Source organism: Coregonus clupeaformis, chromosome 8, assembly GCF_020615455.1.
Source record: "Coregonus clupeaformis isolate EN_2021a chromosome 8, ASM2061545v1, whole genome shotgun sequence".
NCBI classification, from domain to species: Eukaryota; Metazoa; Chordata; class Actinopteri; order Salmoniformes; family Salmonidae; genus Coregonus; species Coregonus clupeaformis.
In genome coordinates, this window is record NC_059199.1 from 26,963,363 (window position 1) to 26,989,994 (window position 26,632).

The 26,632-nt window shown below is 43.9% G+C and overlaps 1 protein-coding gene across 1 annotated transcript; it reads left to right on the forward strand.

Moving 5' to 3' along the window:
- Window positions 1–4,580: 4,580 nt before the first annotated feature.
- Window positions 4,581–26,220, forward strand: LOC121571429 (adhesion G protein-coupled receptor B1). The gene is made up of 29 exons (XM_041882875.2): window positions 4,581–5,534; window positions 6,426–6,575; window positions 6,712–6,810; window positions 6,927–7,097; window positions 7,469–7,633; window positions 9,450–9,614; window positions 9,786–9,950; window positions 10,115–10,216; window positions 10,341–10,447; window positions 10,956–11,150; window positions 11,338–11,406; window positions 12,971–13,079; window positions 13,952–14,095; window positions 14,341–14,410; window positions 14,705–14,807; window positions 15,116–15,159; window positions 16,575–16,701; window positions 20,107–20,210; window positions 20,328–20,430; window positions 20,572–20,722; window positions 21,001–21,070; window positions 21,210–21,276; window positions 21,475–21,732; window positions 21,843–21,941; window positions 22,065–22,101; window positions 22,369–23,033; window positions 23,288–23,395; window positions 23,735–23,785; window positions 24,144–26,220. Exons 1-29 carry the CDS (start codon window positions 4,817–4,819, stop codon window positions 24,339–24,341), a joined length of 4,614 nt encoding a protein of 1,537 aa, XP_041738809.1. The 5' UTR covers window positions 4,581–4,816; the 3' UTR covers window positions 24,342–26,220.
- The last annotated feature ends 412 nt before the right edge of the window (window positions 26,221–26,632 follow it).

Sequence of the window (26,632 nt, forward strand, 5' to 3'; positions counted from 1 at the left end):
GAATTGAGACTCAGTCGCTGTTCATTGTGCTGAACGACATTCTGACTCGGTTGCTGTCCATGGTGCTGAACAAGGAGATTCGGGTTCAGTCGCTGTCCAAAGCCCTGTCAAAGTCTTTCCGTTTGTTTGCAATCGTCTTATTGCTGCAATATTGTGACTTCAGAGCACATTATTGCAGCAACCTGCACATGGGATTCATGATTAGCCTACAACAACACCACAAGAAATTATACGTTTTATGCTTGTGAATCAAGCATGCAAATGCAAATCATTTCAACAGGTCTCTCACATATTGCTCCATATGTTCATTCTCTCCCTCCAAATCACCTTTAAGGTATTTTGTGGGAGCAAATTAACTATAATTCCACCTTGAGAATAGCCGTCCAGATCCATTTGGGCTGCACTGATCTGAACGGTATATGTTGCATTGTATGGTCTCAAAAAATCGTACACATATAAATGATATCATGCATTTGCTTTACCCTTGGAGATATCAACTTGATGGCTCCTTTGTAAGTTTGCACTCAGCCGGGCAATATTTCTCAATGTCCCTGCGCACTACATCTAATTTCACATAGACACGGACACAGACAGACATCATAAGAAACCATGTGCAATGAGCTTGTGAATTGGACGTTATTTTGATGACAGCATGAAGTTTTATCATGTTTATTATGAATGTTAAACATAAACATTTCTGCCGTGGGAGTGGTGATATATTGTCACATGGAAAAGAAGCAGGTTGCTCTACCAAAGTTTCTCAGTGTGCAGTGATGGTTCCATTTATCTGTCCAATATTTCCGACTGACACAATTATACACTGCTGAACTTTGATGAATCTCTGAATTTGATTTGATTTAATAACGTCTGATAACAACCTATTATTTGATAATGTAACATTTGCTAGTCATATTGCTTGAATAGAGAATAGCACATACTATATATCAATGGTTTCATGTTTACCATTTCAGTTTTAGGTTACTCTATGACAATGAAACTAGAAAACACTTCATAATCATCAAACAGTGTCTACTGGCTTTGATGACATTCCTAATGCATCATATCAGTGCATGCATGTTGTTTTGGAATTTCTTTGACTCAGTGTTCATGTAATGCTTTGGAACTTAAGACACAGGAGCACATATGGACAACTTGTTTTCAAATCAAGATTTTAATTTGCTAACTTGCTGCCTGCTGGCATTACACAACATTCATCAAAAGTGCATTTGGAAACACACACACACACAGTTGCCACAGCAACTGAACTGACTCTCACCATTGGTCGCCAAAACAAAGGGCAGGGTAAGAGGCAGTAGTGCTTTATAATGTGAATAATTAGGACAAACAAGTCAGCTCTCATAGAAAGACACAAAGGGGGCAAACTTGGATGAAAACAGGCATATTTAATGGTTGCCAAAAGCCCCACAACCCATCACAAGTCCCACAACCCATCACAAGTCGGTCTAAGAGCTCATGTAGTTTTGGGCTGTGTTGATTTTCCTCATCAGTTCCCTTTTTCTTGTAGTGTCACGTGGATTTGTAAAACGAGAGTCAAACGGCCACAGAGTTTAAGGATGGTGCCCTGCATGTGCCTGCCTTGGCACGCAATTGAAAAGAAACAGCTTGAGCCATTTATTTTACTTGATGGCCCCGAGAACAAAGTGTTTTTGCTTCCTTCATGTTTTTGCTTTTGCTGTGAAAGTCAGCAGAAAGACAGCAATCTTGCAGAGAAAGGAAAAATGGGGACACGAAGTAGAAATGACCTCCCCTCCCTCGTTCACCCCCACCATTCCCACCCTCCTCCTCCCCTACTCCTCTAGGGCTTCTATCACAGATGGTTAAGTTGCAGCTTGCTTACTCTCATCTTCTCCTTCTCCAACCTCTGCACATAAATAATCAAAGTGATAGAAGATTTGGGGATTTGTTTGGTCACCTGCGGCAGCTGTGTACTTAATTTGCTGCGTTTGATCTTTTCAGAAGAACCAAGGAGATGTCCCTGTGTTCAAACAGTTCATATACATATTACAGGCAGTGTAGAATAGAGCAAATAACAATCTGTTTTGGCTGTGTGGCAATATACTATGATTAGACCCAGTTTAGAGTAGTCAGGGCTTGACAGCCACAGGTATATACACTGCTGGCAGAAGACTTGTCAACTGATCTATGATTGCCTTCAAAACAACCACATACGTACAAGGGGTAATGGTTTCTGTGGCAGCAATAGAACCCCCCCCACACACACACACACACACACACACCCTTACTTTCTCACAGCTCTCTCCATTTCCATAAGTCATGCAAACCCATGGCCCTTCTGCCTTAAGCGATTCTTCTATCTCTGTAGATCTCCTGTGAAGTCTTGAATCATTGTACAACTTCAACATAGATATGCTGTACACATTCCTAAGTGCACATCTACGGAGAGAAACAGGAGTGTTTTTATCACTGGGGTGTTAGTGTTGATGGATACATGGTGTTATGCAAAGCACATCATCAGCTCTCTGATGAAAAGTGCCACTTGAAAACTGTGCATCACAGCACAAACAGTCAGAGAGCACCTGATGGTAATTTAGCTCTTTCCCCTCTTCTGCAATCTGCACAAAAAATCCATAACAGTTGTTTCCATAACTACCAACTGATTACGCGTAGGCTGCCTGCTTTTGCAGAAATGTTGTTGATGACAGCGAGATAGCGAAAGAGAGAGAGAGAGGGAGAGAGGGAGCGATAAAGACAAAAAGAGAGAGAGAGAGAAAGAGAGAGAGGGGCTGTAAATGTGACAGCCGGACATTTTTATTTTCTCTACTCAGTCCTCGCCCTATTTGAAGCCCATTCATGGAGCTTCCGGCTGGTTACTGGGAGGCGGAGGGAGAAGAGAGAGCGAGAAACATACTCCCACACAAAGCATAGGTCTACCTCAGAGGGAGGGTATAGGAAGGAGGCTGTTGCAGAGCAAGGGATGGGCAAATTAATGATATGGTCTATCTTTGAAGGATGCAGGTGCACCGCTACTGAGAGAAGGAAGGAAGAGGCAATGTTGAAGTTGCATTGCAATATTTTTTGAATATCATTCTGCACCTGGTTGTACCTCCTGCTCCTCCATCCACCCAATAACTTAGCCAAGGCTTTGAACCCCCTTGCAGACTTACTCATAATATTTTATTATTCGTGAATTACTCTGCATCAGTTGGTGGATTAATAATGTTTTAGGGCTTCTTCCGACGTTAGTCACAAGCTCAAGAAGACTGGGCTGCCATAGCGACATGTAGCAGGAAGAATAGCCTTGCCCTACATGCGTGAGAAAGTGTTGCTGAGCAACAGTCTTCTTCTCTCCTTATTCCCCCCTTAGGCCCAAGGAACGCCCCAAACCCAAGTCACCATAACACCTAGACAATGTGCAACCTCATCAAGTATAAGGTGCCACGTGAAGAGTCCAGTACAGGGACACTGATCTTGTGTGCTCTTTTCTCCAGGGCCAGATAGGGTTATTCATATATATGACTTGACAGATACAGATGTAGGATCTTAATTTGAGACAGTTTGCTACAGAAGGAAAATAATCCTGCAGCAACAGGAAATGGGAATTATTATGTGGATTATAATTAATGGACATTTTTGTAGGGGTTGATACAATTTTCGTAAGGGATAATCAAGTCTGAAATTATTAAATGGGAATAACAAACTTCAGAAGCCTATTTAAACCTCAAATACACTACACGTTTTAAATGTCCTGCATTGCAGGAACGTTCTCCTGCAACAGGGTGATCAAATTAAGATATCGCATCTCCACAGGGCATTGTAGTGCAGCAACTACATACTGTATATGTTGGTTTATAGGGTGGGAAAAGCAATGTTGCATGAGTGTCATCCCAATGCACCCCACAGCTGCATATTCTAGTGTGGGAACTGGCAATCGAATAGACCCTCCCTTCAGTCTGCCCTGAATGGGGCTCCTGATAACCAAGGCTTCTTCATTTTTTAGGGAATGTAATAGGCAAGGGTCAAACGAAGTCCATGCAACTTGTGGAGCTGTAAGTGAGATCAATGACTTTACTTTACCATGGTACCTTTACTTCTCAGATTCCTGGGCATTGTAGAGTATAATTGAATATAAGTGTTGTCTGCGGTTCCCAGTGGCAACACGCCAGCACAGACGTCAGCCTGACGCACTCTGGTTAGCATTTAGCGGCACATTCCCGTGTGTGGGAGGAAAGAGAGAAAGAGAGAGAGAGATTGAGAGAGAGCGGAGGCTAGTCTGCTGCAAAGGACTGTAATTGCAGGTCCACACACTGTTATTATACTCTGGACTTGTTCACTGGAGAGATCTGCTGCTGCACAGTAATGCTATTCACAGGCTCAACACTCAAGTGGGGATAGATGTAATCAGGGGACCGGGATTTTTTTAATTTATACAGGTTTGTCAATTAAGTCAATTAAGACCAAACTCTTACTAACAATGATGACCTGTGCAGGTTGCAATTAGTATAATCATGTATATTATAAGTTAGTTCTGAATAATTCCTGATTTCACCATAGGGCCGAGGTACCTATTGGTCGGTTCTGATCAGAGAATTGTTACACTTAGTGACCTGTCATGTTTCTTTTTTTGTCTTCCCTTTGTCCAACAGACATATCTTTGACACATGGCTGTCTGTCTGTCCCACTGAAGCCTTTGAACCCCATCCAATTCCTCAGAGTGTAAACCAACAAGTTCCAAGCAACTGAAGTCACATCGTAACAAATTGTATAAATAGAGGAGAGAGAAAAGAGTGAAATCAATTTGAGTCCCCTTGAAACATCCTCTTGAAGCGACCACACAATGGCGTGGTCACCTCCCCGGTCGGGGCCCTTAGTGGCCCTTGTGGCCCTCCTTTTCCTCGGTTTGACTTCCAGCATCCCATCTGGCCCAGCCTCTGATACCTGCGCCACCCTGGAGCAGAGCCGCTTCTTCGGGCTGTTCTCTTCGACCGCCAACCTGCCCTCCACACCGTGCTCCTGGACCCTGCAGAACCCAGACCCTCGCCGCTACACCGTCTACATGAAGATCACCAAGCCCACCGACTCCTGCCTGCCCCGCCAGGTCAAGACCTTCCAGTTCGACTCCTTTATCGAGACCTCTCGCACCTACCTGGGTATGGAGAGCTTTGATGAAGTCGTCCGATTGTGCGACGCTTCAACGTCTGTAACCTACCTGGAGTCCAGCAAGCAGTTCCTGCAGCTCCGTAAGGTGGCGCCAAGACACAACCTGGAGATTGTGGAGGGAGACAGCAATGGTGAGTTCAAGGCCGAGTTCCTGGTGGTGGGCAAGAGGAACCCCAGTATGCCAGCGTGTCAGAAGCTGTGCCAGTGGCTGGATAATTGTTTGTCCACCAGCACCCATCCCAACCCCTGTGGCATCATGAACACCCCCTGCCAGTGCTGGGAGACCCCTGTCAGGAAGCCAGGTGGCTGCTACCGTGGAGGCATCTACCAGGAGGAGTGCATCCCAACTCCCAGAGACACTGGACGTGACATTGTACGCGACGCCGAGATCATAAGTGAGTAGAGTTACCACCACCTAACCTGCTTATTGTGTAATGCTCAATGTCCACGACTGTTATTGTGTAATGCTCAATGTCCACGACTGTTTTTGTTATCCCATCCACTAGAGTCTAGACTATATCTCAGTCTGGCTGATTGGAGTCATGTTCCCTTGGAAGCACAGCCTCCCCATGCTGACCCCAACTAATCAACCCTACCTCAAACTACCTCACACACCCCTCCCCCTGTTAATGATCTAAATTCTAGAGGGAAAGAGAACGTGGGGTTCTGATGAAGATGTGCCCTTTGCTGCACCAGTATCATAAGGCATAAATGAAGGGTATTAAGAAGAGACTGTGTGGCTCCTTAAGGGCTAAGTGGTCAGATCGCTCCCACTGCAGACAGTGTAGTGCCAATTCGTTTTCATGGACTGCGGACAAGTTTGCTGGCTCTTTGCTGGGGGATTGAGGGATGCGAGAGGCACACACACAGTGTACACAAAGCCCTCACAGTTAGCTGGCACAGGAAATCGAAGCCAAGCACTTGCAGTAACCGTAGCAACGCACCAGCCTTGCACACCGTGCTTTCCATGGCGCTGGAAAGCAAACGTTCATTTCAAATGAAAACCTTTTATCTTGCATGGCTTCTCACAAAGAGCTGTCCTTGTGCATTTCTCCTCAGCTCCCTGACAGGCACAGTAATGACCAGCTTCCAGTTTTTACATCGAAATCCTTGAGAACACTACCTGAAAAACCATTTACATTCCTACTGAACTGTAGCAATTTCTATATCTCCATTTCTGAGCAGTAGGGCTTTTTAAGAAAGAGTTAAGCTCCATCCACATTTATATACCATTGTCTTTGGTCTTGTGTATCATGCCATGTGCCTCTTCTTTCTCTCTCCTGCAGAGAGCTGGAGTGGATGGGGCCGTTGGTCTGAGTGCAGTATGGAGTGCGGGGGTGGAGTCCAGGTGCGCAGCCGAGCTTGTCATCCAGAGGATAGTGTGTGTGAAGGCGTGGTCGAAGAGGGGCGGGTCTGCAACCCTCATCCCTGCATTGGTGAGTCTACCTGTCAATCTAGCTGTCTGTTTGTTTTCTTGTAAGTCTGTAATGTCCAACCTACTGTCTGTCTTTGTGTTGATGTGTTTGGAAGCAGCTTGAGTTTCAGCTCACTAATCATCCTTTACCTCCACAGGTCAAGTGCGCGCCCGTAGCCAAGCCCTGGCTTCCATTGTTGGCCTGAAAAGAGAAAACGCTGATGTTCCTAGCACTGGAGTCGTGGCCCTTCAAACAGGTGAGACCCACATTCTGGGGATAAAGGATAACCGGTAGATAATTTGCTTGTTTGTGATGTATAGTGGTACGGCTGCCAGACCTTTAACGCTGACTCTTTGATCCTGACCTTTGTAGTGGACTCTGCTGCGGTTGCAGATGAGTGGTCCCCCTGGAGTGTGTGTTCAGTGAGCTGTGGAGAGGGCTGGCAGGCCCGCACCCGTTTCTGTGTTACCTCCTCCTACAGCACCCAATGCACCGGCCCCCTCCGCGAGAACCGCCCCTGCAACAACACCATGGTCTGCCCCGGTAAGTGGTGGCTCATTTACCAGGGCGTGTTTAGGGTGGTGTTTAGGGTGTCTGTGTGTATGTGTGTGTGTGTGTGTGTGTGTGTGTGTGTGTGTGTGTGTGTGTGTGTGTGTGTGTGTGTGTGTGTGTGTGTGTGTGTGTGTGTGTGTGTGTGTGTGTCTCTAGACAGGTTGCCAACTATGGTAAAGATCACAACTCCACCTAGTGGATAGCTCATGAAATTGTCCCCTCCCTGAACTCACAGTCAATACCCAAAGACCCTACAACTCAGTTACCTACGAATAATGCATATTCATTTTGAGGGCAAATAAACCATAACTGTAAAAATGTATGTTTGGTGACATGGTCTGAATTTTTCCTCTTGTTTTCAGTTGATGGAGCTTGGGACGAGTGGTCCCCATGGAGCCTGTGCTCGTCCACCTGCGGCCGTGGTTACCGTGACCGCACCCGCACCTGCAAGCAGCCCCAGAACGGAGGAGAACCCTGCAAGGGACCTATCAAACAGACCAAGTTCTGCAACATCGCAGTCTGCCCAGGTTAGCCTTATTACTTACTCATGATATATGCCACTTAGCTGACTCTTTTATCCAAAGCAACTTACAACAGTGAGTGCATACATTTAAGTATATGTGACCCTAGCCGGAATTGAACTCACAACCCTAACTCAGCCACACAGGACCACTTACTTACTCATCTTAATGAGCATATATTTGTCAATGGGTTAGCTTTGTCACTGACCCCTGTGGGAAGAACTCTGACTGACTAAGATACTTTCATTTTCAAGGCTTCTCTCTTTCCTCCTTCCTGACTTCCTACCCATTCTAACTCACATCTAAATCCTTTAGTAGTGGTGGTTATCATGGGGAGTAAAGTGTTGGTTTGGCATCACATCTGACGTATTGTATCTGCAGAACAAATGCCTGCAGGGCTTAGTCATGGACTATACAGGCAGTGAGTCATACACTCCTCATGGTCATCCTCACCACACACACAGTTCTCTCTCTAGTGATACATACACACCGCCCACTGACAGTGAATGGTTAGTCCTCTTCTCTCTCACCTGAATATTTAGTCAATCTGGTACTTAGATGTTTTTGTAATTATAATAACAATGGCTTTTTATTTGCAATTCCATTGTTCACTTAGCACATAACTGATTTTCTGCCGCTCCTCAATACAACTGAGTTAATTAATTGAATGTGCCTGGCCATGTAGTTTCATACTGTGGACAGCAGGTGGCAATATGCACCACCAAGAGAAGACGGCTCGAAATGACTGTCATTACCTTGGGAAATCACATTTCTAACGCAAATACACATTTCACTTTTTGAGGACAATTCGTCTTTAATAATCTTTTTGGCACTTAAAATATTGATTTGCCTTCTAAAAGAACAATTATAGAATAGCCAGACTCTCAAAAATGTCATTATCCTTTTTTGGTCTCTTTGCTATTCATTGATAATTATCATGATTAATTACATTTCTGACACATTTTCTTGCCCTTTGGAAGACTTATTTTATAAATGAAATTTATGAAATTCAAAGATGACTTTTGTTTTTATTTCAAACTGCCTTTTCATGTATTTTCACCAGGTCAATTTTCCTCCTTGCCCACCCAAGAATAGACAAAGAGGACAGTTCTTAGAGCAGCATTAAAAGTAAAGTGTTGCGCTGTATCAAGTCCCCCATCCATTCCCATTAGAACAAAACTATAGACTTGGCAGTGAGAAAAAAGGCTCCTGCTCACCCATGTAGGCTGAAGGGATCACTTAATGAGGTGGAACTCTGGGAGCGATGGAATCCGATGTCCTCCAGAAACTCCTAATTGGGCCTGCCTTCCTGTGTTGGGAAACATTGACTGCATCTCAAATGGCACCCTATTCCCTATATGGTGCACTACTTTTGACCAGAGCCCATAGAATAGCTAAAGGGCTCTGGTCAAAAGTAGTGCACTATGTAGGGAATAGGGTGCCAGTTGGGACGTATCCATTAGAAAAATAGGCCCATTATCTTTCTTCCCATACGACACATAGTAGTAGGCCTATGTTGACCTGCATTGAGCGAGCGGACATTTTTCTCCCTTTAAATACAGTACACTTGATGAGGCTTTCCAGCGACTGGAGGTTTTGTGTGTCGTTTGAGTATAGGCAATTGGTTGGGGAGGCATTTAGAGTTAGAGACACCTGCAGTGGTGCATGAAGGACAAACGAGAACAGAATTTGGGCCTTCACTACTACTCAGTCTCAAAGTAGAACATGTTAAAATGTTAATAGCATCTCTGTGCCATGATGATTACTGGCCCGAGGCTTGATGGTGTCCTAATTCTCCACCTCCCTCTCTGGTTCCCTCTAGTGGACGGTGCCTGGAACGAATGGTCCGGTTGGACCACCTGCTCTGCCTCTTGCTCCAATGGCACCAAGCAGAGGACACGTGAATGCAACGGACCATCCTACGGAGGCTCGGAGTGCCGTGGTGATTGGCGTGAGACCAACAACTGCTTCCTGAAAGATTGCCCAGGTAGATAGCTAGCACCACCAACTTTGGAATGGAGACCTCTTTAGTCCTAATAAGTTGTCAAGTACCCAGTTCCAGGCACAGTCTATGGGTAAAAGGCCAGTATTGGGTATTGTGGCTATTGGTCAGTCTGTTGAAGGTCAGGGGGTAACATTGTGTTTTGTCTCTCTCTAGTTGACGGACGCTGGTTATCATGGAGCTCATGGGGAAGCTGCAGTAAGACCTGTGGGGGAGGAAGCAAGCAGAGGCAGAGGATGTGTGAAGGACCTTACTTTGGTGGAGAGCCTTGCCCTGGAGACAGAGGGGAGCTGAGACGCTGCAACGAGAAAAGATGCCCAGGTCAGTGAGTCAAAACAAACATGGCTGACATGTGGGATGCAATACAATTCAGTGGTTCAACACAAAACAATAGTATTCAAATACAACTTGACCACAGAAAACCAAGCAATACTTTGATTCAATGCAACAAAATATGCAACCAAGTCTCCCTCTCTTCTCTTCAGAACCCCATGAGATCTGTCAGGAGGAGACCGATGGTGATGTTGTGTGGAAGAGAACCCCAGCAGGAGACATGGCTGCCGTGACCTGCCCTACAGATTCCACAGGTCAGTACATTAACACATGTAGCCCATTATTCTTATAAGACATACATGTACTTCACATGTTTAAGTAATGTTATCATCCCTGTGTATGATCATGCTGACCTCCAGTACTCTGTAATACACACAGGCTTGATCTTGCGCCGATGCACCCTTGGCGCTGTAGGCCTTGCTTATTGGGAGAACCCGACCTACATCAAGTGCATCTCCAAGAACTACCAGGACATTTCCACATTGGTAAGTTGACTATACCAGAAAGGAGTGTCTGGAGATGTATCTTCCAACAAACCTGCTAGTTATGATAATCTATTGTTGGATCACACAAATAGTAGTCAATCCTTTCAACTCTGAAGATGTTGCCCTTAAAGTCATAACTACAAACCCTTAGAGATGGGGCTCATTACAATGATAGATACCTAATATGAAGACAGTTCAAAACACATCTCCACAACCTATGATTTCCCGGCAGTGTACTCAAGCTACAGTGTATCAGTACACTAGCTAGAGTATCAAACTGCTAATCAACCCAGAGCCCTCAAACTCAATTCTGGAACACAAAGCCAGTTCCACTGTATTTTTTAATTGTTCCCCTCTAATCAGGGACTGGTTAAGACCTGAGACACCAGGTGCTTGCAATTAAATATCAGGTAGAACAGAAAACCAGCAGGCTCCAGACCTCGTAGGGTAAGAGTTGAATACCCCTGACCTAGAGTGTGACCTCTCTACTTACCCTCCCTTCCTATAGGCCCAGGATGGTGTTGATAAGGCTAAGAAGGGCTTGATGACTGATGGGATTTCTGAGGTGATCTCCCGACTGAGGGCCACCTCTGATGAGGGGACCAAGTACAGTGGAGACCTGCTGTCCATCATGGATGTCCTCAGGAACACCACTGAGATCTACAAAGGAGCTGGATATAGCCTGAGCAATGCTGATGTGGAGGTCAGTCAGAAATACTGTGTTGCTTTTGAATTAAGCATTGAAAATAAAATTGCAATGTGTATTGTCACTCACACAGTGTAAGTTATTCATTTTGCCATGTGTATGCCCTAACACTCCTCCAGCAAAGTATGATTTGGCCTTTATTTGATCAAGTCTAATACTATCGCTCATATCTCCTCTTCTACAGAACTATGCACAGACAATCAGCAACTTACTGAAGGAGGAACATCATGACAAATGGGAGGAGGCACAGCTGGTGAGTGACAAGTTCTGACAGCAGAGTATTTATGAAATGCAACATATTTTTACGTGTTAGTGTTTGTGTGTATGACTGTGTAACTGAGAAAAAGAGTGGAGGAGAAGGTTTTTCTTCCTTTGTCAGGTTTTTGTAACTAAGTGTGAGAGTGGAGGAGAAAGTTTGGTCTGTGTTGATGTCAAGTTGTTGTAAGCGAATGGGGGGAAACAGTGGTAACTGGTGATACCTCATTATCACCCCAAAAACCCCATTCAGTTTCCTACCATGGAAGGAATAGACACCATAGTAAGAACAGGACACTCAGAGAAAGAATGGGCAAAAATGTGAGAATATTGATTAAGAAAGGAACAGGGCATGTGTCGTTTCAATCCACACCCCCCTTGACTTCCCTCACCCCCATACTGAAGATAGTGTTAGGAGCATGTTTTTCAATCAATTAAGGATAGCACACCAGCATACTATCTGACTCATGTGTGTCTCACAGGGACCATTACATATAGGGATAAGTAGAAATCCATGTGACTCGTTTTTAGCATCTTGTGCTCTGAATCAGATGTGCCTCTCGAGAATTGTAAGGAAGCCTCTTGGCGTTTTTGATCATTTGTCATGACATTTTCCTATATGTTGATTTTGTTACTTGAAAACCCTGTTCAAGTTAACTATGGCCTCCAGCCTCATGGATAGGATTAGTCAGGTTGTTATTGTAATAGAGATTGTGTTCTCAATAACCTACCTGGTTAGATAAAGGTAATACATATATTAGTATGGAAAACTCATGTCACTAATAAAAAGGCCCCACATTCAGGGAATAACCATTTGCTTGTCAAATTGAAGGTGAACTGATTACGAATTAGCAGTGTGTCAGTTAGGAGAGAGTTAACGCTCGGGGCAGAGAGAAAGAGCAAGGCAGGCAGGGAGAATCACAACGCCCACCCTCCAATCTGTGCGTCTCCATACCAACCCACAGACCATGGTCGTTGTAAAGAAGGGACACATATACAGACACTGTACAATATGTATTACACAGATATACACACACCTTTTCGCCCACATCGCTACAGTTCTGCGTCAGAGAGACGCAAGAGCCCTCCCTCCCATCCACAGAGAACAGAGAGAAAAAGAGGAGAGTGAATCAACAGCCTGCTGCCTGCTGCCCATATATGGCCCTCCGGAAGTTAGGAAGCTCCAATGTTGATGATAGTGCTTTTCACTGCTCAGGAACATTAGTATTGTGAAATAATAAGATACAGTATGAAAGCCATTGCATATACAGTGCGGTATAAGGCCTATACATTCATTGTTCCTCTTTAAGCACAGCATAGATAAGCAATGCTATGAAAAACGAATAGTCTCCCAGCCGGCAAAACTGGCATTGTAATAATGACGCAATTTCAATCAGATAACAACAAGTTCTGGTTGTAAATGCGTTGTAATGACGTTAATTCAAACAACTTCAAACAATCCGTGGATGTTTAAGATTTTCCTTTATATAAATGTAACGTTATGGTCTCCCCTCCTTTCTTTCTTTCTTCTCTCTCCCTCCTTCCACCTATCTCTCCTCTAGATGGGCGCTAACGTCAAGGAGTTCTTGCAGCTCGTCGAGGACTTTGTGGACATGATCGGTATGCAGATGAAGGACTTCCAGGACATTTATGAAGTCACAGAGAATTTAGGTGAGCCCCAAATTGTCCCTGCCAGCAGCTCTCTGCTTTACCTTTATCCGGCCACAGAGTGCATCAATCTTAATCATGTCACTGAAGAGAATATCTAGATTAGCAGGGGAAAAAATGATCTGTTATCACTTTGACATTTTTGCAGGCCCGTTTGTAGCTATCCATCTTCTAGATAGCACAAAACCATAGCATCTGAAAAATGTCAAAAATCTCATCAAATCCAATTTTATTCGTCACATGCTTCGTAGACAACAGGTGTTGACTAACAGTGAAATGCTTACTTATGGGTCCTTTTCCAACAACACAGAGTTCAAGATAAGATGTTTTAAAATGTAAATAGTGACACAAGGAATAAATATACAGTGAATAACTAATAAAAATAAAGAGTAAAAATAACATGGCTACATAAAGGGAGTAGAAAATAACATGGCTATATACAGGGAGTACCAGTACCGAGTCGATGTGCTAGATGCAAATATAAACCCCATCCTGTATGTTACCAGTTACGTGGGAGGAAGCTAGAATCAGATTGGGTTTTACATAAGCTCTCAGAAAAGACACATACTTTCCAAACTGTAGAACTCACACGTATTTTTTCTCATTGCGACAGCAATTTCTTGCCATGTCGTTTTAGCAAAGGTGACATTCACAGTCCCAGTTCACACAGGATTCAGCAGCAACTCCTCCAGACAGTTAAAGACATGACACATGACGCATGAAGCCATAGCTGTCCTTGGTTCCTCTTGTTCAGAGTTCAATGAAATGATTCTTCACTTACCAGACCCTAAAGGAGTCGCAGTATCCTATACACACCATGTATTCCAGGGACACTCTTTGACACAACACCTTCCATCTCTTTTTCTCCTCTCCAGTGTTGAGCATCCATAAGCGCCCCACAGCCATGACCACTGACTTCACCTTCCCAGTGAAAGGATGGAGAGGCATGATGGACTGGGTCAGGACCTCAGAGGAGAAGATCACTGTCTCCCGCGACGCTCTGTCCATCGACCAGTCTGGTGAGAATGGCATACTGTATTTAAATAGTGTACATTCACAACCACTGATGCATACATTGTACAAATAGTCTACAGATACACATGTATGTATGTATTTGTATAAAGAAACCGATAGAAGACAGTAAAACAAACAATTCTAGGAAGTCTCAAAACACCTTGAAGCTCTCGTCTGTTCTTGTTGACAGCCACTATTTTCTTCTCTACTTGTGAATAATAATAATAATTGTGTGTTTTGTCTGTTACAGAGGGCACCACTGCATTTGTGACCGGGATCGTTCTATACAGAAACCTCAGCTCTATCCTGTCCTTCCAAAGGTAAGACTTTCCTACTGAATGACTCATACTCTATACTAGTACACTTTTACAGTGCCCTCTTGATACACTTTGGGGAAGGTAGACTTTCCTCCATTGAAACCCAGCAGGCACGGGACTGATTTACAGGCATATGGTTACTCACTGTACAAATCCCATTAAAACCATTTTAGCATTCCACTGAAGTATTCACCGTTGATTGCCAAGGAATCACGTCAAATACTGGAAATACTCCAACAGTACATTACCAATACTGTGCTTTTGTTTGACCAAATGTCCTGTCTCTTCTCTCCTCAGTAACAGCAGCGTACTCAACTCTAAGGTAGTCACGGTTATGGTGAAGCCCACCCCAGGTCTGCTGTCCACCCCAGTGGAAATCGAGTTCCCCCACCTCCATAATGTAAGTTCCCATTGGATACCCACCTAATGGCCCTTTAGAACTACAAATCCCTTATGGGTATTGTATTTTTTTTTAAACAAGCAGCTATACAGTACATTAAGTCGCATTAATAAACCTGCGTCATTATGGTAATGAGGAGTGGCCATTTTTAGTCCAGTAGGTGAGGTTAGCGTGAAAGAAACGTTGGATGGTGGTTAGCGCCATGCTGTTGCATCTCACACATATGGTTATAGATGGAGGAATCCAATTGTACATCCCACGCATTTAATTTTTCTTAGATCCTTACCCCGCCTTTTCTATTTTTCCAGGACACCATCAATGAAACTTGCATCTCCTGGGATGAGCGTGAAACGTAAGTGGTGACTAATGTTGTTTACATCCCATTTGTGTATTTACATTCATAAATGTCCACATTTTCATAATTCTGTCAACCCAGTTGGTGATAGTTGATTATTCCTGAAAGCTCAAAGATCCATTCACTCCTGCTTCTATCACTTTATATGAGCATTCACCCTTTAGCTATATAAGTCACTGTGATGCAGTAGTGTTGCATCTCTTGTGATGTCAATCATCTGGACAAGCAGGGACAAAGCATCAATAGACCATGTTGACATGACCCATCTCTCTGGGCTTTAGGGGTAGCAGCCGCTCTTATCCTCAGAGTCCCCTGTGACACCTTTCACTGATCAACAAGTCATCTGGATCCATTCATACCACACTAACTAGACAGGGACACAACACAGAGGCAACATTGATGTAAAGTTTAATTCTGAGTATAGCTAATCATCCAAAGACCATGGGCCATGGTTCAACACCTCACACCCATTCTCACTCCCTTCTCTCCTCCTGACACTCACATCATGTGAAACACTGCAAGGCGGCAGCATCTGCTGCTGCACAGTGCAGCCAGATAACTTTACCCGCATGTGTCATAATAGGGACTGTGTCACAGAACTAAATGTAGGAAAAGGGATTGTTGCTGTCTGAGATTGTTTATTACAATGTATTTTAGTCATTGATGACAAGACTTTGCCCTTTGTCTCAATACCTAAAACTGGATATTCTGGGATGAAAATCCATAGTGGCCATCTTAACTGAGAGTTAAAATGATACACAGTAGATATTCAAAAGGTTTAGAGAAGATCCTATGGCAGTCATAGAGGTCATGCAGTGAAGCGATTCCCATGCCCACACCATAAAGCCATGCATGATTTAGCAGAAGGGCACCAGTGAAATCCATTCTCCTCCACTGAAACCCCTCATATTTCTTATTTTACTCATACATTTGAGAAAGTCCGCAAGAAAAAATTGATTCTACTGCTGCTTGGAAAAGATGGTCAAGAATATAAATTAGACAGATTCTTTTTTATGTTTTTGGTATAGTATTAGGGACAATAAAGTGTTCATCCCATAGCAGGGCCATCATTTCAGGTGTAAGAACTACAATTACAGAATGAGTCCTAGTCACTCATAGTCATTATAACAAAACAGTTTCTCTTGTGAAAGCAACAGGTTTATTCTTATATAATTTACAGTGTAATAAGAATGTATCACATATCATATCAATCCCATTTCAGAAATATGAATTCCTCTACATTTCAAATTACCATGCAAAACTGCAAATATTCCCACCATATTTTATGTGGTCTTTTTATAGACTAGGCTACAATGAATCTTTTTGGATAGAGAGGTTGATTTGAGGCATTTCTCAGATAAATGTTTCCTCTCTCATAACCCGCTGTTCCCATTCACTCTCGCCCTGTGCAGTTCTTCGCTGCTTGGATCTTGGTCTGCGCGTAGCTGCAGAGCGGTCGGGGTAGATTCATTCAGAACCAAATGCGTGTGTGACAGGCTCTCCACCTTCGCCATTTTAGCGCGGATAAACCCTGATATGGTAAGTGTTGCCTTTATTTACCTTGTGTTTCTTTAATGTTAACGTTCGTTATGTGTGTGTGATGGAATAATTAAATGTAAACGTAGGCGTTGTTTTTCGAATGGCTCTGTTTCGCGCTGCCACCCTCCCCTTCTTTGTCTCTGTGCAGGTGCCATTGACCATAGATAGGTTTGATAGACTGGTGATTTTAATGATCAGATAAATAACTGTGCAACAAACATGGCGACATTCGATACATATGGAATGCCATTTCTATCAAAATAACGGTCGACAAATGGTAGGCTAATAATAGGCCTAATCGTTACATTTGAAAGATGGTTTTCAATTAGACTTATTTTCTTATTCAAATATGTGCAAATAACATTCCCGTGTGTGCATTAATAATCGGAGGCAATTCTGTGTAATTCTTATCAATTGAATGAAATAGATAAATGAATGTTTAAAAACATAAAGCTAAATATTTTCATTGTAACCTACAAATAGAGTGAATAGCTACAAGCGTCACCTGGAAAATCACATCAGAATTTGTTCGACATATCAGAAATGTGTCTACATTTGTTCTTTAAATCTATTTTTTTTATCAAGATTATTAATTCATGCATTTTAGTTATTCAAATTCATAGGGGGTTGCATTGTATAGTTTTCACAGCATGCATTGACTTGGTGTAACATATACTTTGATTAGGGTATTCATTCTATCAATGAGCAAAGAGCTCTACTGCGCAAAGGCAATGTGTAATTGACCACAGTTTGGATTGTGCCTCCATTGCAGTTCACTCTCTAGTTGCCCTGGTAACGACTTCTGCGGCGCAAACTTGGTCTGTGTGATTTTTTGTAACCCCCCCCACGAACAAAACCAGACTTTCAATCAACAGATGGGTCAGGCTATTACAATTCAGAGAAATGCATGTTTGTCTCAGATCGGTTTAATTGCGCATATGATTACCTTCCATTCCACTGCAAAGATCAGATGTTTGTCTCGAGACCTGTTGTCATCGATTTGATTTGTCTGTTGCTGGTCTGGAAAAGAGAAAGGCAGCTACAGCGCCCCCTGTGTTTGTGAGAAGACAACAAAAGCAGCCACCCCTACTCCCCTATAGTCGACGGCCAGCTACGCCAATCATTTAGTCTGCCAATACTTCTGAATCCTCTATTACACCCCCCCATCATCTTCCCTCCCAACCCACCCCTATGGGTCGCATCAAGTCTCTCTGAAAAATGCCAAAGACGCTGGCCAATGAGAGGCAGATGTCTAGTTGTGCATTGATGGTTCCACCCGCCCTACCATCCTTTGATGTGTGCCGTAGACATTTTCAGAGGAGAGGAGAGAAGAGGAGAGCCAGACACTGCAGTTTTTCAGCTCTCATTTGATAAGGTCTGCTTCCTGGACCCTGCACCAATGAGAACGTGTCTTGGACACATGATCAAAGAGGCAGAAGTGGCCCACCTAGTTAGTCAGTGAAGATAACCTTGACCAATGGACCCCAATTAGAGCGATGCGCACTGGGTAATCAATCCCTATCACAAATGAAAATGCACACTTAATAGGCACCATAAAGGACTTTTTTTTCTCCGTCCTGATTTTAGGTTTAGGAGAAAATGGGAACATTGGGATTCCTTCAAGGGCAAAAGCAAGACATGGCTCATATTTAGGTCAAACTCACAGGATGAATTACAGTTTCACTCAGTAGCCAATAGCGAAAGGCAGCATCAACCCAGATATACAGATAGATAGGGAGGGAGACAGTGAAGCTAGCATATTGCTGCCACAGTTATTTTTCTCCCTGGCATTAGCAAAAGGTGGAAGCAAAAGGCAGTTCAGCTCACCCCTCCGCTATCTGCCATCTGGTTTGGGAGTCTCTGATGTAGTTGGATAGATTTCTAAACAAATTTGCTGTGCTAATTTAGTATTTGGCTGCCGTAGGCCCTGGTTTGCCAGCTGTGCTGTGATATGAGGTACGTCCACGCAGAGAGCAGATAGCGATAGAGACAGCCCTCCAAGGCACCGCCTTCATCCCCATTTTACCCTCTCAGACATTATCTGCAATGCCAAAGCAATGTGGCTCTTTGTATTTCCTATGCTACAGACACAACATTTTATGGGTTTATCATAAAAATCCAATGGAGGGCGTAGCCAATTTCATTTTCCTTGCACTTCCTTGCAATTTCATTTTCCTTGCACAGGTTTATCACATTTGAAGCATCGTTCTACTTTTTTTTTCTTCTTCAGCATTTAGCTCACTCCTTAGCCTTTTTTCACCTCTTTATAAGTGCCACAATTCCTAACCCCTATCAAAATGCCTAATTAGACTCTTCGCCTATGAAGGCTTCCACCTTGGGCGCCTGAACATGATTCGACCGCGTCTCATTTGCACCACGGTGATGCAGATTCATCTATGGTGTTAAATTAACTCAACCCCCACAAAATCTATCAAAGCATGTGGACGAAGCCCCAGCCAATTAGCCCCAGCCAATTAGCCCCAGCCAATTAGCCCCAGCCAATTTGCTGGTGGGAGCGGGTGGGGGGTACTGGGTCCCTCTCATCACTGTTGGTGCCCTCGTGGCCCCACAGGTGAGTCAGCAGCAGAGCTAATAGGGGTGCGACATCCTCTCCCGTGTGCCCGCCGCTAAGGGTTCAGCGTGCCAGGCCTATCTGAGACACAGGCGGGCACTTCCACTGGCACTAGCAGGGAACTAAGCTGCTGTCAGAGGCGTGGGAGGGCAGGGGGTGGCAGATTAATGCACAGGTGATAACAGCCCACCTATCCACTCCTGCAGGGAGGGGTAATAAGACACTAGGCACACACACAGACACAGTAAAAATCCCCTCATAGACAGGCACAACGGCATATAAATCTATGCAGATATCAGCTTGTAAGGATGGCTGGTGATACGTAGAAGATTACCACTGCAGCTATAGCCACCGCTGTGGCACCACAATGGCAGGAGAAAATAACAGCAAGCCACCACGCTGAAACGCCTGGGATATTTCTCTCTCTCTCTCTCTCTCTCTCTCTCTCTCTCTCTCTCTCTCTCTCTCTCTCTCTCTCTCTCTCTCTCTCTCTCTCTCTCTCTCTTACCCTCTGCTCAGTAGCGGGATATATATGTTCTGAATCCTCCATGCCTCATTTGCTGGTTCAAAAGCTCAATGGGAAAACGCAGTGACCTCGGCCAAGTCTTTGGCTCACCGCTCCATCTTTCTGACACGTTCACCTTGGGGTCACCTTGCCTTAGCCGTGGCCTAATTGTGCCATTCAGCCGTCTGCTGTTCCAGATAGTGCAGCAGAGAGCAGACTCACTGCCAGTGTTTGTGTGTGTTTTCATGCGTTAGCCTTTTTCGTGTGTGTTTGCTGGTGTGCAGCATAGTAAGGGAATGTGTTGTCGTGTCTTGTCTCCTCTCTACAGAACATGGATAAGAATCTGCTTCCCTCTGTGACGCTCATCGTAGGCTGTGGGGTCTCCTCTCTCACCCTTCTGCTCCTCATCATCATCTATGTCTCCGTCTGGAAGTAAGTGCCCCCTGGAAGCAAAACCACCTTTAGAAATGTCAGTAGTATCATATTTCTTTGTGTGCGCAACACGCTTTGTCTTCCCCCCATTCTCACACTCTCCTTTTCGTCCTCCAGGTATATCCGCTCGGAGCGCTCAGTGATCCTCATCAACTTCTGCCTCTCCATTATCTGCTCCAATGCCCTCATTCTGGTTGGACAAACCCAGGCTCGCAACAAGGTAGGGCACAATTCTAACCAATCCCCTCTCTTCTTTTTCTTCTTCTCTATGGCTTTGACTGCTTTGAGGCCTTGAAGATTAACCGCACCACTGACACCATTTTTCTCTCACTCTCTTTCTCTCTTTCCCTCCTTCCTTCAGGTGGTGTGTGGAATGGTGGCCGCCCTCCTTCACTTCTTCTTCCTCTCATCTTTCTGCTGGGTGCTGACGGAAGCATGGCAGTCCTACATGGCTGTCACGGGCCGCCTGCGCAACCGCATCATCCGCAAGCGTTTCCTCTGCTTGGGCTGGGGTACGTACCCTAATAAATGGCTTTCTGTCTGTCACTGCATCTGTATTTCTGTCCATAGAAATATTATAACTAGAGTGGGCATCCCCATTCAAAGTGTAAATAAAGTAATCATTTGTTTATGACTCTGTCACTGTGTCTATGTATCTGTCTTTCCTCTTCCAGACTTCACCTAATTCCAACCATCTTTGGACATTCTAACTGTATGTTTTCCTGTATTTCTGCCATTTATTTCTCATTCAATCCTAACTCTGTTCGTTCTCTCTCCCTCTCTCTTATAGGACTCCCTGCTCTGGTGGTGGCTGTGTCTGTTGGATTTACCAAGGCTAAAGGATATGGCACCGTCAACTAGTAAGTTGAACCTAAATCTGTCTCTTCCTCCCCACCTCTCTCTCTTTCTTCCCCCCTCTCTCTTTCTCTCTCTCTTTCTCTCTAACTCCCTTTCTCCAGCTTATGTAATAATTGCTCTTTTTCTGTCTGTTCCCTGTAGCTGCTGGCTCTCGCTGGAGGGTGGACTCCTCTACTCGTTCGTTGGACCCGCTGCTGCTGTTGTTCTGGTATGTATCCATGTATATCTACAATTATTTTAAAATACATAAAAATACTTATTAATGAATGCTTTACCATTCATTCTCTTATGACATATAGTAGTTAAACCAATTGCTAATCATTGCTAACCATATTGTTTAGCATAGTTAAACCCATTGCTCACTACAATTGTCTTACTCATCGTGTCTTTAACTTCTTTTAAACAGGTGAACATGGTAATTGGTATCCTGGTCTTCAACAAACTGGTGTCCAAGGACGGCATCACTGATGTCAAACTGAAGGAGCGAGCGGGAGCGTCACTGTGGAGCTCCTGTGTGATTCTGCCCCTGCTGGCCCTCACCTGGATGTCCGCTGTCCTGGCCATGACCGACCGCCGCTCCGCTCTCTTCCAGATCCTCTTCGCTGTCTTTGACTCCCTAGAAGGGTTCATAATCGTCATGGTGCACTGCATCCTGCGTAGAGAGGTAAGCACAATGTTTTCAAGTTGAAAGTTATTTTCCTATGTTTTTGTTTGTATTGAAGGGTGTTTCAGAATGTAGCTGACTGTTTGGTCATTTCGCCACCATTCTAATAGGTCCAAGAGGCAGTGAAATGCAGAGTAGTTGACCGTAAGGACGATGGCAATGGAGATTCTGGCAGTTCCCTCCAAAATAGCCACCACACCCAGCTCATGGTGAGTGTCTTTGGTTATGCTTATAGTGTCTTGAATGAAATCGTTATGAATTAATGAATGAATCTTGTGTTTTCAATGTAAATCAGTACTAATTAAACCATCACTTTGTATTTTGTTTTACAGTCTGATTTCGAGAAGGATGCTGACTCCAACAGACCTGGTGAGCCTCTTTCCTTTCATTACTCTCCTAACCATTTTTCTATTCACTTACTTAAATGCCCTTTCATTCCTGGAGGGCATTTATTTGTCAATTTAGAATGAAGATATTTTAGAGGCATGTTGCTACTTAAGGAAAACATTTCAGCAAATCTATTATTTACATTTGACCATCCTTTCAATCAATGTGAATCAACAGACATGCCCAGCATGATTGTACTGTAAGTGCACTCTCTTACCTATTTGCCCCCACCCCTCCTCTCTATTCTAGGTGGTATGAGCTCCTCCTGTGAGGAGAAGATGCCCCTCCCACCTCAGCTGCCTCTCCCCATGAGCTCCAACTTCCACACCCTGCCCTCCCACACCACCAAGGCCCACATGCAGGCCGTGCCCGAGTACTCCAGCCACACCCTCACCCTGAAGAGGGAGAAGAGTCGGCTGCAGGGCGGCATGGACCCGTCCTCCTGCGGGAAACCCGTCTACGTGCGCGACGGCGAGCTCTTCCAGCAGCTGGATGCCGACCTGGCACGTGGCCAGGCGGAGGGAAGCTGCCCCGACGGTAGCAGCTACTTGCTCCTGCCCAACACCACCTCCACCCTTCGCAAGGCCAAAGAGGACCTGTCCAAGTACAACATCAGTGTGGAGAAGCTTCCACAGACCAGGCTGGTTCATCTCAGCGGGCCCTTCGCTGAGCCCCAGGCCGCCTTCGGACTCAAGACGCTACCGTCTGACCGGGTCAGCGTATCCTACTCGGAGAGGGACTCTCCCGTCCAGAACATACACAACATGTCCAGCGAGTCTCACATCACCCACAGCAGCCTAGGAGACACCTTCGACTCCATGAACTCCATGATGTCCAAGAGCGAGACCATCTCCACACTGTCCATGAGCTCCTTGGAGAGACAGAAGTCCCGTTATGCTGAATTAGATTTCGAGGTATGTATCTGTATGTAACCAAGACAATGTTGTTATATAACAAATACTGTATTATCATGTTAATAGAACATCTGTAAACTTGTAATAAACATGTAATAACTTCAAAGAGCTAAATGTAAGCAATCTCAAGTGCATATTTGTATATTAACCAATAATCTGGATAGAATTAATCAGTAGGAAATTAAATGTGTCTAAAATGGGGTTATTTTGTGCCATTTGCTGACCTACTATTCTTATTCCCATGTGTCCTGTAGAAGATAATGCACACAAGGAAACGTCACCAAAACATGTTCCAGGACCTCAACAGGAAATTACATCACGCTGAGAAACAAGACAGAGAGTCCCCTGCTTCAGACAGCAAGGTAAATAATCCTATAGAAATCTATTTTACAGTGTACCTACAGATTCAAATACAGTTATTAGTATTTTTATTTAAGATAAATACATCAGAAAAGAAATGGGTAGTCGCTAGGCTAGACAACATTAACAAATAGAGAATGAGAGAGACCATTCCAAGCCATGAAACATCTTTAATCAGATTCGTCATGCAGACATGCTGAGTCTTTATTTACATAAAAGTATTGTTCTGGAAGAAAACTTGACCTCAGCAAACCATATTGACCTCAGCTATCATTGAAATAGCATTAATAGTCTTTTAAGATCAGTTAAATAATTATGTTTTCTTTTATTCTTCCTAACAGTCTGTGAGATGGAGTGTGTCCTCTGGAGGAAGTGACAAAACTAACCACAGCGTGAGTCCTATTACCCATTTGGTCTAACTGACTTAATACGCCTTTTAAGGCATTTTAAATAGGGCATACTCAGCATTGCAATGCACTAGCCCCCCAGTATTAGAGGAACAGTTCGTCCACATTACACAATTACATCATTATTTTTAAGTTATCTTAAAGGTAGTTAATGACTAGTCGATTGACAGTTGATTGATTAAACAAGGAATACTACAATAACTGACCATTGGTCTGCCTATCAACCAGATTCACAATTTTCATTACAATATAGGTCCAGCTTTATTGCATTGAATGTATCGAATCCAATGTGGGTCTATTGATGATACCAATACTCATGGCCTTCCTCTTTTCACCTTATCAGGACAAGCAGCAGCCACAGGTGGAGAGACCATGGGAGGGGATCCAGAGGACCCAGCACTCTCCCCCCGCCTGGGTGCGGAAGGACCTGGAGCCCCTGGCCGCGTCACCCCTGCATATGCAGCAGGTGGAGTGGGAGAAGGCTGGAGCCACCATCCCAATGGTCAGCCAAGATATCATCGACCTGCAGACGGAGGTCTGAGAGGAGGAGCCTGAGATTGTTCCTTATAGTTCAACCTTGGTCACCTATTCTATTGGTTGGAGGAAAAGAAGAGCCATGGATCCACATGGATAGAGTAGAGGAAGCCAAGAACAAACGAGTGAAGAGAGGAGGGGGAAGAGATAGCTGAGAGAGTGTTGAACCCAGAATCCATGTCTTCAAACCCTCAGAAAGAGAAGGATGGAGAGATGGAAGAAGGAAGGCTATTGTGTTGTGCTGTAGGGATTTTGTTTTCCAGCAAGGACTTGATAATGAGCAACACTAGAGAAGCACTGTGATACTGACTGGCGGTTAATGTCAGTTAGTGACGGATGGTTCCAAGGACTGGTTCTGGTTCTGTTCGCGGTCCGACCACTGAGAGGTTTCTTACCGACTGGGCTCAGGAGAGGTGTGGTCAACATGGTTAACATGCAGTCAACATGCCCCTTTGACTCGTTTTAAAACGGTGGGTCTCACTTTACCCGGGAGCTCCAACCAAAACTAACATTTTTACGCTTGTGTTTGCGGCCAAGGCATCTTCCAAGTTAGCTAGGACAAGGCAAGAGGAGCAGACTGGACTCCCTTCAGACTTGGGGTCTGACTCAATGCTGTGGTTTATCAATCAAGGCTTGATCATGCTAACAGAGCTGAGCATTATTATTGTTATTATTATTATTATTATTATTATTATTATCATTATCATGTTATTATTATGATTATGATTATGATTATTACATGTATTATGTTTTATTGTTTTAGCATCGATTTGAGTTATCATCTTACTATCTGTGAATTTACAGTTTTTTGCACTGTACTCAATATATCATTAGGCTCAAATATTTGGAAACCCAAAAGGACTGCAAAGCATTGGGACAGTCAGCGTGGTGGTGGGAACCCAACCCTGGTTCTGCCAGCATTCTGCCTCCGCAGCACATGACAGGCACCTGGAAGAACATCAAGCTCTTTTACAGGAAGAGCAGTACATTCTGGGAACTGCTGGGCGGCATCATCAGGAAATGGTGGACAAAGACCATTAGATTCCCACCACTCCTCAGCTGGTGGCAGAATGCAGGCTCCTCCGGTTCATAATAAACAAGAGCCCCACCATTAGATCTCGTTTCCATCCTGCTACACATGCAGGCTTGCAGAAAGAACTCTAGACCCCAGGACTATAAGCTGAGGCACTTGCCAACGACATGACTTCACTTCCGCAGTGCCAGCTACTAAAGACTTCAACACAACATCCTTGTGTTTTAAAACCATCAGTGTGAAACTAGTACAATATGATGGGCGCTTGATGCTCAAGCAGGACTGATATCAGGATTATAAGGCAGATTTTTCTTAAGATGTTTCAATACTCTTTTATAACGTGTTCCTCATATTTACAGAGCATATAGATACTTTATTGTATAACAAATCTGTATTAGTATTGTGTTCTGAGTGAAAGCGTAAGACTACAAATTATTTGGAGGTCTATGATTGGTAGATTATTGTAATTCTAAAAAACAGATGTTATATAGAATTAATAATAGCCTATAAGAATATATCTAAAAATCTGTGCTTCAGGATAACTGTTTTGACTCCATACCTCACGGTGTGGAATAACTGAACCTCATGTCTTCTGTAATAGTGTTTTTCACCATCTTGTCATATTACACTACAGTATGTGCCAAATATCTTTCCTGTCCCCTATTTCTTCCTTCCTAGCCATAGCTCCCAATACATACCCCCCGAGTTACTTGTATCAATTACCCATTTGTATCTACCCTTCCTCTTTGCTTTTTTGTTAGAATACAACTTTTTTGGTTTCTCTTGTTGTAAATGTACAGTTTTCAGAGCACAAGATGAATGTGATTTTTGTTCTAATAAAATTTAAAACATATCTATATGAGCTGTCCTTGATGGTGCCTGTTGGCAATGGCATGGTCTTAATTATTTACCAGGATAAATTAAATAATTTAGCTGGATCTGGCACTCCGCAACCCTTCATCTGTACTGTAAAATCACACCCCTACTACAGCAGGGTGATATGGACAACATTCCATGTTATGATATATTGGCTGAATTATCACAACGATAAATAGAATGATAAACGGCCCAGCTCTAACCTCTGCTACCAAATAGTTCAACTCTATATCTCATTTGTATATGATATTTGAAAGGTTAAGGAAGTTTTATTTTAGTCAACCACAACACCAATACACCATTTGGTCATACTACTTATATCACAGACCATCATCCACCATGTTCTGTGATGGTGCTTCAAGCTGAATTAGAGTTGAGCTTCATTGTAA

Bases quoted from the DNA above. Each gene is read 5' to 3' on its own strand.
- LOC121571429 (XM_041882875.2), top strand. From the start codon at position 4,817: ATGGCGTGGTCACCTCCCCGGTCGGGGCCCTTAGTGGCCCTTGTGGCC. The intron at 7,098-7,468 runs GTAAGTGGTGGC...TCTTGTTTTCAG, and splicing joins CAACACCATGGTCTGCCCCG to TTGATGGAGCTTGGGACGAG. The intron at 20,211-20,327 runs GTAAGTGCCCCC...TTCGTCCTCCAG, and splicing joins ATCTATGTCTCCGTCTGGAA to GTATATCCGCTCGGAGCGCT.